This window comes from Bicyclus anynana, chromosome 1, assembly GCF_947172395.1.
Source record: "Bicyclus anynana chromosome 1, ilBicAnyn1.1, whole genome shotgun sequence".
Taxonomy (NCBI): domain Eukaryota; kingdom Metazoa; phylum Arthropoda; class Insecta; order Lepidoptera; family Nymphalidae; genus Bicyclus; species Bicyclus anynana.
In genome coordinates, this window is record NC_069083.1 from 18,381,619 (window position 1) to 18,400,792 (window position 19,174).

Consider the following 19,174-nt stretch of genomic DNA (forward strand, 5'->3'; position numbering starts at 1 on the left):
TCGAACCGCCACCCCTCGGTGATGATTCCACCAACTGCTCTTACGCTTGAGCTATAGCTTGAGCAGGTGAAAGAGCGGGGCGTCGATTGGTCTAGAATAAAAAAAGACGCTGCGCTGTTCAGTATTAAATTGAAAGTTTATCTTTTCTGTACTATGTAATTTGGAAGGTGTTTGTTTACGTCCCGTAATAGATCCTGTGGTGTGTGTGTGTGTGTGTGTTGAGCACTGAGCAGGCCCTCGGGTGCCGCGCCTCTAGTACGGTTACGGCAGGTTGTCGGAGGTCGCTGACCTTGGCCCGCTTGCACTCGTAATTACATTCGCGTTTCGTGTTTACAATGTTACCCGTTACGAGTGGCGTTTATCTGATGGATAACTAGCTTTCTTTTTTCTTCTTGAAAAATGGAGGATATATTCAAATCAGCCCGCCACACCCACATTGGTGTGTCAGCTACAAATTCCCTTTGGCTATAACAAGGCTTGTATGCCTAATATATATCAACGATAAATATTCGAGAATATTTATGTAACACGTGACTTCGTCCGCGTGGAATTCAATTTTTCACAAATTCCACGGGAACCATGTATTTTTCCGGAATGAAAAGTCGCCTATGTGTTAATCCAGAGTAAAATCTATTTCCATTGTGAATTTTAGCTAAATCGCTTTAGAAGCCGCAGCGCAAAAGAAGAACAAACATATACACTTACAAACTTTCGCTTTTATAATATTAGTGTGATGGGGTTCCACGTTTCATTATAGTAGTCGCATAAAAATTTCAATTTCTCCACTCCAGGCCAGCCCTATTGTAAGAGAGAGGAATATACAGACATACACTCACAAAGTTCACAAAATACGAATAGTATCATTATTATCAACCCATATTCGGCTCACTGCTGAGCTCGAGTCTCCTCTCAGGATGACAGGGGTTAGGCTAATTGGCAGACTTCACACACGTAGATAATTAAGAAAATTCTCTGATATGCAGGTACCTAATACAAATCCACAGGGTTCTAAATTCAAAATGTACTTCTCATGGAGTGAGCAAAGACGAATTTTACTTAACTTAACTACTGGTTTTAAGCAAAATGTTTTCCTTCACCGTTTGAAACACGTGATATTTAATTTCTTGTAATGCACACAACTGAAAAGTTGGAGGTGCATGTCCCGGATCGGATTCGAACCCACAACCTCCGGAATCGGAGACAGAGGTCATATCCACTGGGCTATCACGGCTTCTATGAATATATATAGCCATGAGTAAAATTAAAGATCCAAGGCCTAAAAGTTTCTTTTTAATTTCACAATGTTGGTTGTTAAAATTAGTTTATTTAAAAATCGACTTCATTAAAGCTAATTTTGTCGATTTATCCACCGTAAGAGCAGGTGGTAAACAGTAAGTTATCTATTCGTAAAGCGGTTAGATAATTTACTTCTCTATTATGCAACGCTTTGCATCGCACCTTGCGAGTATGCGAGCGGGCAATTAATCTAGTGCATCTCATATGTGGGTCACTTTGTGCGATGTGTTGCCGACCAAACCAATGCATCAGATACGAGTAGCTAGTGTTTGCTTGAGGGTTATTGATTTTGTTTTAACGACAACTTTTTGGCGACCTTTATGGCGCATACGTACTGTGGTTTACACTAAGATTTTACTCTGGTAAGCACTCTCTCAGGTATACGTACAAAATGGTAAATTCCTTTCAGAGACTCCTCGTCTCTCCTCGAACGAACTACTCGTTCAGAGTTCTCGGGGTATGTAGTGCATTTCGCATCATGAAGCGGATGCTACGGAATACTTACATGTGGCGCTTTTCTACTTCAGAAAAGCATTCTACAGTTCGTTCCTCGTAGCATTGTGCGGGTGACAGATCGTTTCACTCTGGAAAGTTTATCGCGATTCACGATAATAATACGTATTATGAACGTCATAAGGCAACTGTCACCGTACCCATGTTATCTGAAAAACACTATAGGTGAAATAAAATTATTTTCACAAGACATAAAAGTTCAAAAGACTATACAAGAAGACTATTCGATCATATTTTTGTGAATATTCAAAAACTACTGACGTGCGAATGACGGTACGCCTTTATTTTATGTAGAAATGCTGGCAATAATAAATACAACAATAGTTCAGTTGAAATATACCTCTCGTATGTATGCATTCAAGTAAAACTATCATTTACTCCAGTAATATTTTTGAAAATGTGCGAAGAAGCGAAGCATTTCAAGTATTATTCCTATAGCTGTGGGGCCCTCTTGAGCTGATGCACTTTGACCCTTTCTGAGCTTTGCAACTGTGTAGTAGCTAGGGGTTAAATCTCGACGCAGTATGAACGTGCAGACTCCATTGTGGCCGTAAATTGCCGCCATAACCTTTCACATCCCTGCACTTAAAGTTAATGCGTCTAGTCTAAAGCCCTTCGAGTCCCGGACCCCTTGTTAGAGTCTATATTTAACAGGTTGTGCATGTTTATTTTCATAGTAAACATATCTGTGTCTAGATATTTGTTGTCTGTGTACGTGTGTGTGTGTGTACTTCAAATAATCGGTTTCTTAAAAAAAATGAGAAGTAAGATTAGAATATGATGATAAATATGAAAGGTTTCTCACGATTCTTTCTCCTGGCTTTTTACAGTTTTAATGGGTATTCTGATCCTCAGCTAGTTTCCGCATACCCGGCCGTAGTCTGCGCTGTTTGGTCTGACGGAATGCGTAGAAGTACAAAAAATAAAAGTTTCTTATAGAAAAGCAGCGTTGTGCCACCTCAGCATACAACCGAGTCATACCTACTATTGAGATTATAGTTAATTTTACGAAGTAGAACTACTTACTCGTAGTAGTAGTAGAGGTACAGCTCTCAGTGATGGACCTCTTGTAAAACTCTGGGGCGTCTGCTGGTGACATAAAAAGACAAGAAATTTCTAACATCACTTAATAAATACAAGCCTTTTTTTTGCTGATTTTTTTTTTACTGATTTTTCTTCAGCTTTCTCCTCCAGACACTCCCATAGTACTCTGTCTCTTGCCTTTCTTCTCCATGTGCCTCCTGCTATCTGTCTAAAGCTAATCCTCCCATCTTTGGCAGGGGCGACCTCTTTTTCTTTCTCCTGTCCTGGGATACAACTCTGCCAAAATAAAACATCACTTTTTGAAATTTGAAGAATCACAGATGCGTATCATACAACAATAAGTCTTAATGTTCCCGTTCGTTTGTCCGCAGGCCGGATCCACTCCGCCATAGTGTCGGGCGTGAACCATGAGTCTCGCTCGGTGACGGTGGAGTGGTACGAGCGCGGGGAGACCAAGGGCAAGGAGGTGGAGATCGACGCCATCCTCGCGCTCAACCCGGAGCTCGGCACCCGCCAGCCCACGCCGCACCTGCAGCCGATGCCCAACAGACTGGCCAGAGTACGTATTCACTTACCTATTATAAACCGAATATTTATGTTTAAAAATGCATGACGAACTTTGCTCAATAAATCTTAAAGACTGTGGTGAGATTGCAATCAAGGGCTAACTTGTAAAAAAGGGATACGACACTGGTTCAAAGGGCGGAGATCGAATCCATGACCTCTTGGAATTGAGTCCAACCCCTTGTGCTATGTACTAAAAACCTAGTGTTTGGTATAGACCTATACTTATACCCGCGTCACAAGTCTCGGTGTCTGGTCGAAGATTTTCTCTGCGGAACAGTTGATCCGGCACCCGCAAGGTGAAGCCATAGATAAAAGAAATTCGGGACTTATTTTATACAGAATATTAACTCATGACTATCTAAATCATCTAAATCATGATCATGATTCAATTAGTCGTAAAAAGTAAAGACTGTATTAGTGGGTACGACTAACGGGCGGCGATCGAACTTAAATCGTCATGGGTTAAATCCGCCACCATTACCGTAGAGGTAGAGGGTCTTTATTATGAAATTAATTAAAACTGCCTACTTTCAAAATAATTGAAAACCCGGAAAACATATTCCTTGTGTCACTCCCGCTGAGACCAATCCAATGACACCTCACATGTTGAAATCCGTCAAACAGTTTAGGCTGTAGAGCGTGCCAAAGAATGAGACCTACATTCGAAAGATAGCCGACAACTGAATGAAGCCGATAATTGCTACTTTAGCCGAGACTTCATTTAATTTTTTTTCCAACCATGTTTCCGGAGAAAAAAATGATTCATTTATGTGCACATAGTGATTATAAACACGACAACGTTTAGTCTCGTAGCTGTTTTGAAACGGAAGCCTACTGAATAAGTCGAATGCACGCCAACAAAATCCTTACGTAAGATGACGCGTTATCTTGTATAGGTATCCGCTTTCAATAACACGTCTTTCTGTAACTTTGTTTCAACTGTAATATGTGTAACTAATGTTATTTAAAGGAGCTGTCCGAAAATGGGCCCACTTTTCGGAACGATACAGCAATGTACAAATTTTACTTGATTACTCCTTTAGAATCTTATCCGAAATAATATTCGCCAACAGGGTAAATAAGCTTATTTTTAAGCGAATCTTTTTACTAAATGAGTCAAGTTAGTGTCAAATCCCTATTAAAACTGTCTGTTTGTTGTCTGCCTGTCAGTTTGACATTGATAATGCAATGAATTTTGTGTCCAAGGGATACGAATTATTGCCCACCTACAACAAGTAATTTAACTGATTACATAAATATACATTTCTTTGAAAATTTACCTCATGAGTTCTCCTTATTGTCCAAATTTATGACCAATTTTCAGTTCTATGTCTTATGTATAATTTGGGCCCAAGTTTGTATGGAGACTGGGTTTCTCCTTTTGTTAATTTGTTAAAACCATGTGTTTTAAAGTTAACAATTATGTTAAACAACCGACCTTTATATTACAAATAGGTTATTGATAACAGCTGTAAGACACTGATCAAATATAGATCCCATTGTTCCGTGTCAATGATAAGTTTCCACAGGCAATGCACTTTATTCATAATAGTAGTTGTAATTGCAATATAAATTATAATATCACAATATTATAATACGCGAGGTAGTTTAAATCTTACTTGCTCAAAAATAGGTTATAATATAAAATTCTTGTACATATATTGTGTTTAATAAAAAGTACAGAAAATTTATTTAAGTTATGTTTGAATTGCGATTATATTTTTGCATAAATTATATACTGTATATAAACACAATTAAATTCAGCGAACTAGATTAGTGCAGAAATGGAACACGGTTACAAATTAAGTTTCCAAGAGCTGACAATGCAATGCCTCATTTGTAATAATTTGCAAATTGTACAGAATAATTGCAATTCTGTGACGCATGCAAGTTTGTGAGGTACTCGAAATTCGTTATAACAAAGACACAAAATGCAAAATAATAAAGGATAATGCAAGTAAAATATTTACAGTTAACGCTATAAAAGAGAAGTTAAAACTCTAAAAAAATACATACTCTTATACGAGTAAATCATATTTATGAGTATATGAAATAACGGACTTAGTGTTGTATTTGTAATAATAATTAACAGGAATTTAATGCTACACCGAATCATCTGTTTCAAAATAAATAATATCATGAGTCAGGCGTAACTATATTGAATATTGTAGGCTTGATTTTAGGTCACGTAATTTACATTTGTATGATATTTGTGTTATGTTGTTCCGTAGCCTTCACAGTTGTTACGATTCTAAACGTTGAATGGTATTTATAGAAATCGGTTTTAACTTCAAATACATGATCAACTATATTGGTATCTTTATTATAATCATTATGTCTTTATAGAAAGCGTTTTTATGTTCGTGATTTATTTTTAGCTAGCTTATCATTTTCGATACTATCATAATCTATGAAATCGAGATAAATCATCTGTGTTTCTCGATAATGGTCATTTGTGAACAGAAAACCTGGTTATTGGTAAAACTTTCATTAATTGACTAGGTTTCCTAACTTGATATTTACATTTTAATAAGAATATGTGAAGTAGATCTGTTGGAAAGAAACATTAGTTTATTTAGGTTAGTTAAATTTGACACCCAAATTCCGACTGCTTGTAATTCTTGATCTGCTTGATCCTGATTGTAGAAACTACTACGTATTTGATTTAAAATACTTAGCACCGCGGCGCGTTTTCTAAATATGTTTCCTGCTATTCTGGTGACACATTTGGGAGTAGTGTAGCGACAGACAGATCTATTTCAGTAGAGGTCAATGGACACATCACTCTCGCCGGCCGTTGGTGAGACAATTTGCCAATTCACTTGCGGAAATGATTGTCAACTCCATCTATTGACACAGTGGACATTTGCTTTATTTGTCAAGTATAACAAACGTGTGTACAAAATACAAACACACATAGTTTAATGTACACTATAACGCTTATTACATCATAAAGGTCATTTGTCATTTCATCTATGTTATTCTGAGCTTTTACACAGGTAATGCGTTTTGATTGCATTCATATTTTCATGATAAAATGCGATTAGTTTTATATTAATACAATATTTTTGACAATTGGCCTTTTCGTATTGTTAGGTGCCACCAAACTTTTGAACAAAAGCTTCTAATCGTGTTTACCTACTGCCCTAGACTCCGTCACAATTAAGTGGTGAAATTACTTAGTATGATTATATTTTTATAAAAAAAAAGGTTTAGTTGCGTACTTTTTTAGGCCATTGCCACAAGTTTACTCATTATTATCCGCAGTGCTACGTTTTCGCAAACAAATTGAATAGAAAGCGGAACCCCATATCGATTAGCGGATAATTGAGTGCGGTACCAAGCGGCGATAACTCTCATTGTTTGGGTCGTGAACCACGTTGCTAATAGACACCACAGTTGAGAAAACAAATCCGCGATAGGCGAATGTCCTAACCTAGTATCAGCTCATGACGCGGGCGTGCTTTACCGATCTACCTAATATCTCCCATGTGTCCAACATGATAACGAAACCATCCACAGAAAAGACTTAGTTCAAAGGTGATGAATTTAGTGAATCACAGTGCAAGAGTGGGATCAACCAATTTTACTGTCACAACACTATTCGACATATTATGTAGACATGTTTCCATACATCATCAGCTGGCAGGTGATCATTTGCAATTCGCACGTAGTGACCATAGCTTGATCATCATATTTAGTTTAAGATAATGCACGATTTACCAATGCGCACAATTGAGTTGCAAGTGGTATCTTCGCAAATGATACTTTGAAATCAAACAATTTAGTTAAAGGAGTTGTTACTAATGTAAACTGTTCCATGCAAATTATTTATTAAATAAAGAAATACTGAAAAACTCGTTGACTAATTCGATTGGGCTTCCTGTTTCTTGAATACCACTGTTTATCGCGTCTTATAATAATTGTTGAAGCAAGAACATGTTGCCAATGTTGCTTGCTATTTAAAGTTGTAAGAAAGAAGCCGTTATTTTTACTTCCTGATTATTTAATTTAATTACGGATTTGTTTAGAACCTGAGCGTTAGCTTCTAGTTGGCAGCAGTCGACAGATAAATAATTGGGATACGTGTTAACTAGACTGCGTTCGTCGCGACCATGATTGATGTATCGATTACGGATGACCTTCCAACTTGTATGGCTACGCCGACGCATGCCGCGGACACCGGCTCGCATCGATTTTCCACCCATGCCCGTGTTAGTTTCACTTTTCACTCGAACTAGAGCAATAGAGAATTAGGTTTCCAACAGACTTAATGGGATCGGACAGTTGTGATACAAAGGAATGTCCAGTAAGTGTAAGATCACCCTAGAACCTTGAGTATTTGATGTTTGCATCCCACTTTATTGTTTCTGCATCTACTAGTTATTTCTTCATGTTTAAAGAGGTCACACGGAAACTTTAGCGTCAGTCCATATAGCATGAGCTTCAAAAGCATGAAACTGATCGCTAATTGACAAGAGTTTGGATTAACATACGGTTTTTCCGGCATTTGATTGCCATTTAAAAACCGCATATCGTGCGCATGACAGCCGTCTATTTATAGAACGTATCCAATCTATGGTAATTCTAAATATATTCATTACGACTGAAGCTTAACTGAACTTAACAAAATGTTCCAATTCTGCGCTAAACTGTCCGTGTTATAAACGTGTAACTCCCCTCTTTTATTTATCTTTGTCTTCAACATGTTTCTATTGTGATCTTACGGTATGTTTCTATTGTGATCTTACGGTACAGGTAGACTTTGAGGTAATTAATGGATGCATGCTGTGCATACTTTCAATATAGAACATTGTGCACCGGAATGTATCCTTGGTCTTCAAGGTCTACCTTTAGTGTTTGTTGAATGGCACGTGATTGTTTGTGGTGGCTGCGAAGGAACCTTCGGGCTCCTCTTCGGACGACGGCGGGTTCCTGCGTGATGGCGGCGAGTGCGAGACAGCCGGCGACTCGGGACACACTATGCCCGTGCGCAACTCGAGATCGGTATTGTTCAAGCACAATGATCATTCGCACTTTGGACACCGCATGGAGCGGAGGCCTCGCCACGCGCTCGACTTTTTATTTTTTACCCGCCTTTTTTACAAAAAGGTAAAGCGTATTATAAACCTTTCTAGTACAATACAATTATTCATAAATCTAATACATAAATCTAATAAATAAAATGTTGAATACCTTTTCTAAAATGACACATTGTATATTTCATCAATAGAGACTTCAGTACTAACGTATGTTATGAATTTGAAGGTTTATAATTATAATACGTTTTAAATTTTTGGAAATACGGCGATTTGTTTTTTTCTCTCCTCAACACTTTTTCAATTACGTTGCTCACGATCTATGATTTGCACACGAACGGCTTTTTTATGGTGTATCTGTTTGGTCGTGTTTTCGTTACGCTAATGCGTGAATCAAAGTCTTTGTGTAGACTTTATTAGATTTTTTATGTTCAATTTGTAGCTGTGTGACCAAACCGCGACCAATCAGCTTGTTGCGTTTTGTATTATAGTCTTTTTACTATATCACCTAAAAAACACACTTGTTAGATTTCACTTATTTCTAACAGAAAATTGTAGTACCAGTTTTTGGTGTAACACTTTGCAGATTGCGTTTAGTGACGATGCCAAAGAAAATAACACAAACTCTACGTATTTTCATAGTAATGTACTCGTCATCGGACTTAAAAATTAAATTATCTAATCTGTGGGAATTCAAATTGGGACAAGGTAACATTTTAGTATTACTTAACACAAAACAACTGACAAATGTAAAAATGATTGCGTACGTTTTTAAAGTTGGATGATCTGGTTTTACGTCTCTATAAAACACATAAAAATAATAGAATATGTTGAAAATCAATGCCGAATAGTAGACGATGATAATAATAAGAGAGTTATTAGCTAATCTATAATAGAGCTTCTTAAAGCTTTAGTGCGACTGGAATTTGTGTCAACAGTGATATCACCGAAGTATTTGTGATGTGATGATTCATCATCCCACGCACTAATCGACTCTATATGAAAAGCGACCTTCTCCAATGCAGCAAAATATGTAATGTACTAAATAAAAAATGGCGATACACAAAGAATTAAATAAATGTACAGTCTCTCTGGATAACGTTGACCCAAATTAGAAGACTTTTTTAAATATTATTGTTTTATTTTGTACCTTATCAATTAGGAAGTTATTGTTATGGTTGGTTTATAACTTAATCTACCTTACAGTTGTAATAGAAATTTGTTAATTTCTGTCGGTCATGGCATCACGCAAAACCCACTGGAATTATAAATTATAAAGCTCCTTATTGTTAGCCTTGGTTTAATTTAAATACGTCCAGAGGAATCTGATATTTATGTACGTAGTGCGATCAACGCAGACGAAAGCGAGTTTTAAAACGAACGTCCCAGACAAGACAATGCATAAAGTGGCTATGATAATGAAGTATGAACCTCGTTCAAACGAGTTGCAGTGCCGTAGCAACATAATACCGGTGAAGTTAAACTTGTTAGCGGTAGTCTGGTAGAGATGAAAATAAATAGGTTCCACTATGACTCACTCGTCACTCAATCTTTGGCTATTCAACTTTAGTAAAAGGAATACACTCGTACCTGTCTTATGATGATTGTTTTCGTGATCTCGACCTCGAGACGATACCACTTTTTTTAATCGATTTCCAAAATAGGCGTAAGGTTCGGTATTCGATATCTTTTAGTATGTTATTGGGAATTCAGAAGAAAAAAGAATAATTGTTAATTTGTATTGATTTCATTCAGCCGAATCGTCAATTCTGTTGTTTAGTATACGATACTAAAAAGCTTGTAGATAGAGTTATAGTCGATTTTTTAATATTCCATTTTATTTTTGGATAATTTTTGAACAGAATTTGTTTCCGAAAGTAAAAAGTAACTCTACTTCGCCAATAGGGTAAATAACAGGAACGTGCAAGAAAATGAAAACGATAAGTAGCCACGGAAGACAGTTGTCGATAATCACGGTAATGACTCGATCCGCAATTTAAAATGCATCACAGTTGAGTTATTGCTGAACCCGAACAATACGTTTAGGTTTCCACGGGATATTGGTTTGTTTTTTGCAGGATTGCATGGTTTGCCATGGAACGTAACGAGTCATGCGATGGAACGACGCAAATGTTTCGCAAAATTTTATACAACTGCAGTATTTTTTTTTTAGATATTAAATTGTTACAAATGGTTGGACGAATTTCTTGTTTCTTTGCCAAACTGTAAACTGTTGTATTCAATTTTCAATATGTATTTAAAAATGATTTCATCTTCAAATGAATCTATCTTTGTTCATTCAAACTTAAGTAATTGCGTATGATATTTGTGAATACATATTAACTTAGTATTTTCAATTTCGATTAGATTTAAAAAGGTATTTTTCTATGTTTCCATTTTTTAATACTTATTGAAATTGGTTCCGGTACTTGACGATGCAATCATTTTCTTAAATATTTTTAGGTTGGATATTTTTTTTGATTTTATCGCATAATAAAATTCAATAATCCCACAATATTAAAACAAAGTCACAAGTCTACTTTTGACCAGGATCAAGTCTCTCTGTTATGCTAGTTAATAACTAACACCTAATCGTTAATCTTATTATTTCCAATTGTTAAGAATTACACCATAAAGTCAGAAGGATCGTAAAACTCAATCTGAAACATCAGAATTCCTCGGAGTACGAAGCCATTACGTAAAGGAAATGGCGAATGTTGGTGAATAAGGAAATCGCCTGCACCTCGCGCCCATTGCCCTAGATCCGACATCGCTGCAATCAATACACTAATGACAATTGCTTCGTGAAATATCAAATTGTGATACTCGGAAACAAGAAAAAAAAATCTTGTTTATTTTTTTATCAATTCTTGCCAATTACTGACTTGTCTTGTTTCATTGTAAAAAAAAGTTATAGAAATGTTATACGCAATTTAAAATTAGGCTTCCATGACGGTATCTATGGAGACATTCATCCCACTTCTGATTACCGATAAGGTACTGACGATTTGTTATAGTTAATTACTTAACTGTATTGTGTATGTAGGTAGTATTTTATATGTAGAAATAGAGTGAGTTTAGTGACACGATTACACTTTATTAACATTGTGGAATTAGTAGCCAAGTATATTCAGATACTAATTTACGTTTAGGAAACGAAATTAGCAGCGTTGTCATAAATAGATTTTAGTTTTATGAGCGTTTTGTAATAGCTTTAACGTAAATATAAACCCGCATGCAAGTTAAACGCTTTCTAAAATGGATTTTTTCTTTTCAGTTATGCGGGTGAAGTTTTATGTACAGATTTACTGAAATGATATGATCTTCCAATATCGTTATTATAAATTGCAATCGCCTATTATTATTATTTGCAAAATAATCTCTAAGATACTTTTTGGGACAGGCTATGATTCTTGGTTTTTGTTTTGTAAATATTTTTTTCCTAAATTCTCGGTATAGCTTTTAGATGTTAGTGTTGGTCCCCTAGACATAAACTTTTTGGTTTATTAATTACTGATGTTTTGTTTCTGTTTTAGGATATGACACGGCAGTCAATACCGGTTGCTACAAAAGGTGAGTATCTAAGATTATAATTTTAATGTTCATTGATTGTGTTATTTATTTTTTGGAGATTATGAGAATGCTGAAGTCCAGTAAAAGGTTTATCCGTAATTTCACCAAGACATGCCTGAAATTAGCAATATAGGTATTAAATTTATTTTAGTCCATTTTTGCCTTTTAAACTCAATAATAAAAACATCATTACCTACTTGTTCTTTCCTAAAATTAGTTTTTTCTACAGTTAAATTATCACAAATATCTAATTTAAGTTGCGCTACAAAATTTATTCATCGTTGTATTTGGACAACAGTTTATGGTGTGTGTATTTTTTTCTTTCAAAGTCCTCCACGTAGAAGTTAACGGTTTGAAATTAGTGTCAGGGGTAAGTGCCCCAAAAATTTCGTTTGTTGAATTATGATATTGTTGCGAATTCTTGATTTTTTTTCTAATAATGCGCAAAAATAACAAGTTGAAAACATCGTATATCCCTACTGTCCACAATGAGCGTCGTTGTAAGATATTAAGAATGTCGCTAGAAAGATATTTCACGAGTGACGCTGCAACACTATTAATAAACATTACTGCTACAGTGCTGAGCTGTGATAGCCCAGTGGATATGACCTCTGCTTCCGATTCCGGAGGGTGTGGGTTCGAATCCGGTCCGGGGCATGCACCTCCAACTTTTTAGTTGTGTGCATTTTAAGAAATTAAATATCACGTGTCTCAATCGGTGAAGGAAAACATCGTGAGAAAACCTGCATACAAGGGAATTATCTCAATTCTCTGCGTGTGTGAAGTCTGCCAATCCGCAGTGGGCCAGCGTGGTGGACTATTGGCCTAAACCCTCTCATTCTGAGAGGAGACTCGAGCTCAGCAGTGAGCCGAATATGGGTTGATGACGACAACTGCTACAGTAATATTGCAATATTTTAAAGTGCCAGTGATTCGTGTGATTTTATCTAACGTCCATTTGTTAATGTTTCGTAGCAAATGGAATGACTCATTTATCTTACTCTTTCTCTCTTCCTGTTATCTGACTGAAACCTTTAACTTCATATTAAATGTAATGACGGTTATTTTTAAATCCATGAAATGATTATATAATCATTATTGATATTATAGATGTGATAGATAGTAGAATGTGTCATAATTATCAAGCTATTTTAATGGCAGGTCTCCCTCTTTATTGAATCTAGGATATCATATTAGATATAGGATATCTTATAGGATATGGAACTGAGACCCATCAAGCTCATCCATTGCGGACAAGTAGAAAGAGTAACTCGAAGTATCTAATTCAAATGAGTGAAGCTACAAAGCTTTCTCTACCTGTAAACTCTCATCTGTTTTTGCCTGTATTCAACAAGCGAGTCGCAGGGATTTGATGGATGCAGACGGCTTAGGATTGTGATGTTTGGAAAACATCACAATCCTAAGCCGTCGACAGTGGACGTCCATCGGCTGATATGATGCTGAAACTTTTATATTACTCGAGTATTTTTAGCATAAATCCGTTTCGAATAAATTCAATTGAATTCAAGATACGGTTAGAAAAAACTAAATCGCTCGTCGAGTAATACGTTAGAGAAAGTAACAAGTAGGTGGCGACGACAGAGAAATGAAAGGATAACCCAGATCCAGTCACTTGCGCCTTCCGTCCGAATCTCTATTGTCGTTTGTCTGAAATCTGCACGTCCGAACACGTGGGCTGTGATTCATACTCGTATGTCTTTGTGTTACATCTTTTGTTACAAACACAAAATCGTAAAGATTTTTAAAATATATTCCTATACTAATAGTATAAAGTGGTAGAGTTTCTTTGTTTGTTTGAACGCGTTAATCTCTGGAATTACCAGTCTTTTAAAAAAATATTTTTGTATGAATGATAGGGGTGTGGGGAGGGATAAGTACATTGTATAAAAGTCTCCAGTTTAAATTTCGAAGGGAAAAGGGTTTTCCACGCCGATGAAATCGCTGTCTTCTATTAAAGACATACAAATTATATTAGAATCAATAGGATGTGAGTTCGGCCCCTTTGACATAAACTTATCAGATGTTAATGATGATAACCGGGTGATAATTCAAAACTAAATTGCAAAAAACAAACTTTTATTATACATATATAACAATTTTTTATAAGTTTACTAGCACTTGTACGGGTTATAACGGGTTATGTTATGAGATAATGGTGATAATTAAAGTCTTTGAGGCACGAGGTGCAAAATTCCATCACTTCCCATTTCCGGGTTGTAGCTACTGACAATTTTTCGAGAGCTAGAAATCCAAAATTATTTCATAGTCCGTTTCAAAACTTTAACCCGGTAAGTATATCATAATCCGACACCTGATAGACAGTGGCGTTCACAAGGTTTTGCAACTAGGGTATGCATGGTAAAATGTGTAATCTTCTTGTCCAACTATGTATTCTATGGTCCATCATAAGCGTAAACTGAGTTCTGAGGGTAGGCAACGCTTCGTGCATCTATGAAGCATGCCACTGCTCATAGACTAACCACTGAACCAATAAGTCAACTTTAAAACACGGTCTAATATTGCGGCACACCACCCAGTCAAGCACATGAACCCTGTTTTAAATATAGGTCGAGATGTTCTTCGCTTACATTTCCCTCACGCGATATCGCTCATGGAAACCTTCATATGGATATTAATCACGCTATCTCTGTTAAACGTTTAGTGTTTGATAGAGACGGGAGTAGATAGACGTGCGTCCAACATTCGCGGAATTCGCACATGCGGTTCGTTTGTTTAGTAAATATGAGTGAACAATTGTATGAGACCTGGCTAGTGGCTAGTGAATGAACATAGACGATAAACAGTGCTTCACTATCTAACTACACATATAGTAGATTTATCTAGGTTTTTATGAGAAAAAAAATTTTAATAAAAAAAATTCAACCGACTTCCAACTCAAAAATTAACCTAAACTAAAAAGCAAAAAATAACATCTTACCTATGTGCTACCTTCTGATCACTTTGAAGGCGGTGCCAAGCCAGTGATGTTTTAATTTAAACCGTTTAAATTACAAAATTTCTGTGGTTCTTTCAGAAACGGCTTTAATTAAAACATGACACTGGATTGGCACCGCCTTCAAACTGATCAGAAGGTAGCACATAGGTAAGATGTTATTTTTTGCTTTTTAGTTTAGGTTAATTTTTGAGTTGGAAGTCGGTTGAATTTTTTTTATTAAAATTTTCATTTTTTAATATTTAGTGTTAGCACACCTACTGAGTGTGAACAAAAATTAATAAGCAATTAGTTGAAACGTTATTTTCGTATGATAAGTAGCTAAGTCCTACAATCCCAATTTTAAAAATACTACCTTAACTCATATACAAAATTTCACTCCCCCTTTATCCACACGTAATATGAATATTCAGAAAAACGTGAAAGGTGACCGTCCTCCGTATTTATCACCAGACCCCCTATGCAGTCACAATCCATATTGTTGAAAAGTTCTCATCAATATAAAATTTATCAAGTCCAAACACTAGGTAGCTACTGTGAACCGTCGAGGAGTTCCCTTAACTCTCCTTCATCTTCGTCATCAGACCCCTAATACAGTCACAACCTATCCAGATAGAAAGTTCTCATCAATACAAAATTATCAAGTCAAAACACAAGGTAGCTACTGTGAACCGTCCAGGAGTTCCCTGAACTATCCTTCGTCTTCATCACCAGACCCCTAATACAGTCACAACCCATCTAGATGGAAAGTTCTCATCAATACAAATTTATCAAGTCCAAACACAAGGTAGCTACTGTGAACCGTTGAGGAGTTCTCTTAACTGTCCTTCGTCTTCATCATCAGACCCTTAATACAGTCACAACCCAACTAGGTGGAAAGTTCTCATCAATACAAATAAATCAAGCCCAAACAAAAGGTACCTGCTGTAAATCGGTGACGAGTTCCATCGTCTGTGTTTCGGCTCCATCATCAGACCAACTCCAGACCTTCATAAAATTGTAGTGGTTTAATATACATTATGGAAACACTAACAAACGCACTAGCCGTCCCTACGATTTTCGAAAGTTCCCCTCGATTTCTCCAGGATGCCATCATCAGATCCTGACATGAAAAAAATGGGACCACCCTGGAATCAAACCCTTTGAAACAAAAAAAGAATTTTTAAAATCGGTCCACAAATGACGGAATTATCGCTGGACATACATAAAAAAAAAAAAAAAACATACATACAGCCGAACGTAGAACCTCCTCCTTTTTGGAAGTCGGTTAAAAAAACAATACAACGGATATGCAGTGGTGGCACACACAGCGATAATGTTCTTGGCAATATTCGTGAAGTCAGAGAAATGTCTGGTTTAAAGTGTCCGAGGTGTTCACGAATTTGTGGTTACACACATCGAGAAAATCCGAATATTCGCGTTATCGCGATGATTGGGGCCAAGTCAATAGAGAGATACAAGAAAGCTTCCAAATGCAAACTCATGCTGTCCGATTATAAAATTTTTAACTACCTACCAATATTTGCTCTATTTTAGTAAACCTGATCGTAGGGATATAATGCTAGCCACTCACCATCCAATAAGTCCACGTGCTTGCAGCGCTAAAGGCAGGACATCAGACAGGCGATGTGCATGCAGAACATCCGATGAAACTGATCGTGTTTTGGTCGCGATCGGCGTGATGTCATGCACATCGCGCCCAACACACGATCAGTTTTATCGGTTGTCAAACCATTAGCGGTGCAGGCATGTGACATTACTTGATCGTCAGTAGCTGACATAAGAATGTACTGTATAATAACATATACGAGTATATCAATGACTGCATTGTCTTATAGAGTTTGAAAACCATCTTTTGCCAAACAAGCATGCTGGCTGCTAGAGCCAGAGACTGCCATTGCATTGCTGATTCTGAGAGATTTGTTTATCCGCCAATTGATTTGATAAATCGGAAGGTGGTTCACAACCAACTACCATGATACAAATACTCAAATACTCTTGAACCACTTGGAACCAGTCGCTTTACTAAGGATATTGATATACTCTGTTAAAGAGCGACTTTTCGTTTGTCGTTGTAAGTAAGTACTGCTAGAGCGTGGGCGAAACGATAGGTGACGGCGATCAGGTTACGTATGGACTATGGACACGCGCTAGAATATAATGTGAAATGATCAGGAATCCTCAATGTCATTGAGTGGGTCATATAACTTAGTATGAGGAAGTGACTAATATATTAAACATAGAGCGGCCAGGGGGCAATGATCCAGCAATAGTGTCACCTGCAACTGGGGTCACCATGTAAAGTTTTATTTTGGGATTGTCCCGAAAGGTTTAGCTTTGAATGTGTGGTGTAATTTAACTGACAATTTACTCGAGGCTAGGTGTTAAGCCTTTTGTGCCTAAAACACAAGAATATGTCTTAGTGGCAGGAAAAAGCATCTCTGTAAATTTTAACTCATTTAATTGCTGTTTTAATAGCATAACAACTAATCTTTGCTGTGTTACACTTAGAAAAATTGTCACTGATAAATTTAATAACAACGTAGCAACTCGGCTGTAGATTATTTAAATAGACTAGCTGATAGCCCCGCGGTTTCCCTCGCATAGTTTCCATTCCTTTGGGTATACGATATAAAATACATAATTTTATTCTTTACAAGTTAGCCCTTGACTACAATTTCACCGTCATGCTGACGGTGAAGCTTTCCATTGATGCAATATTTATTGAAGCATGTCGGTCCAGTAGTTTCGGAACCTATTCGCAACAAACAAGCAGACAGACAAAAATCAAATCTTATCTCTTTATAACATATTATATATTAGATAAGTAATAGAAAACAATCACGGCAGGTAAACTGACCTGTATGTTGCTATCGCATCTTAAGCCGAACCTCGCATTGTAATGCCTCCAAACACACATGAGTGGCCTTCGCGGCAACACAATGTCAAGAATGCATAATACATAATACATTATAACAAGCGGCCGTGACCCCACGGGACGCGGCGAGCCGACCGAGCGGGAAATGGTGCAAACAAGGAAGTCCACTTGTGCCGCGGCGATTTAGATGTTATCGTTTTTAGTTCTTTACTTATGGATACCCTACTATTGGATAGTTTGTAACATATCGCGACCCAATTAGTGTGTCCATTATCTATTGGCAGTAAAATAAAGCTGAATAAATGTCCTCTTTTTTGATGTCTATTAAATGAGATTTAAAATATGTGAAAGTAATTTTATGCCTATGTTTGTTACGCTACTTTCAAACCATAAGGTGGTACCTTCAGATCATCCGATCAATCACAATTGGTTCAAAGCAATGAACCAATTAGATCTTAATTTTGATCGTACTTGGTAAGCTTCCCCCCAAGTATACAATTTATAGATTCCTTCCCTATATACCTTGTGTCCTAAAAATAAGTATACACATTTTTATAGTTTGTAGATATGTTATGATTGTGTGACGGTGTATATTATACTTATGAATGTGTCATGGCAACGGTCTTCGATACTATACCTGTAAAAATTAATTAATAACTTAGACCATTCGCTGAAAATAGATCAATGTGAACACAATTGGTTTACAACACGTGGTGCTGTTCACACAATCATTACTTGCTAGTTTTAGTATGTACCTTGCAGAGTACTAGAGTAGCTACTTGGTTTTTTATTAGATATAATACTAGCGGACGCCCGCGACTTCGTCCGCGTAAATTTCGATGACAACTTTACTACTACCCCTACCCTACCCTACCACTACCACAACCCTACCCTACCCAACCCCTAAATCTACCCTACCCTACCCCAAACCTACCCCTACCCTACCCCTACCCTACCCCTACCTTACCTACACCCTACCCCCATCCTACCCCTACCCTCCCCGTACCCTATCCCTTTCCTACCCCTATCCCACCCGTACCCCTATCTCACGCCTATCCTACCCCTACCCTATCACTTCCTTATCCTACCCGTACCTCTACCCTGCTACTACCCTACCTCTACCCTACTACTACCCTAAACCCGGCCCTAAACCTACCCTTCCCCGACACTACCCCTACGCTTCCCTACCCGTACCCTACCCTACCCTGTAACTTCTCTATCTTACTCCTTACTTACTTACCCTTAGCAAAATCGGTCCAGTCCTTCGAGAGTGGTGGTATGACCAAGAGA

The 19,174-nt window shown here is 37.1% G+C and overlaps 1 protein-coding gene across 2 annotated transcripts in view; it reads left to right on the plus strand.

The window, feature by feature from the left end:
* LOC112048366 (kinesin-like protein Klp10A) overlaps positions 1 to 19,174 on the plus strand; it is a 76,957-nt gene that overhangs the window by 28,553 nt on the left and 29,230 nt on the right. Inside the window, exons 2-4 of one of the 2 annotated variants that reach the window (XM_052883107.1) lie at positions 3,225 to 3,412; positions 8,320 to 8,427; positions 11,996 to 12,032. In XM_052883107.1, coding sequence (XP_052739067.1) covers positions 3,225 to 3,412; positions 8,320 to 8,427; positions 11,996 to 12,032 — 333 coding nt within the window. The remainder of the gene's footprint in view (positions 1 to 3,224; positions 3,413 to 8,319; positions 8,428 to 11,995; positions 12,033 to 19,174) is intronic. The other variant, XM_052883114.1, reaches the window with a different exon arrangement.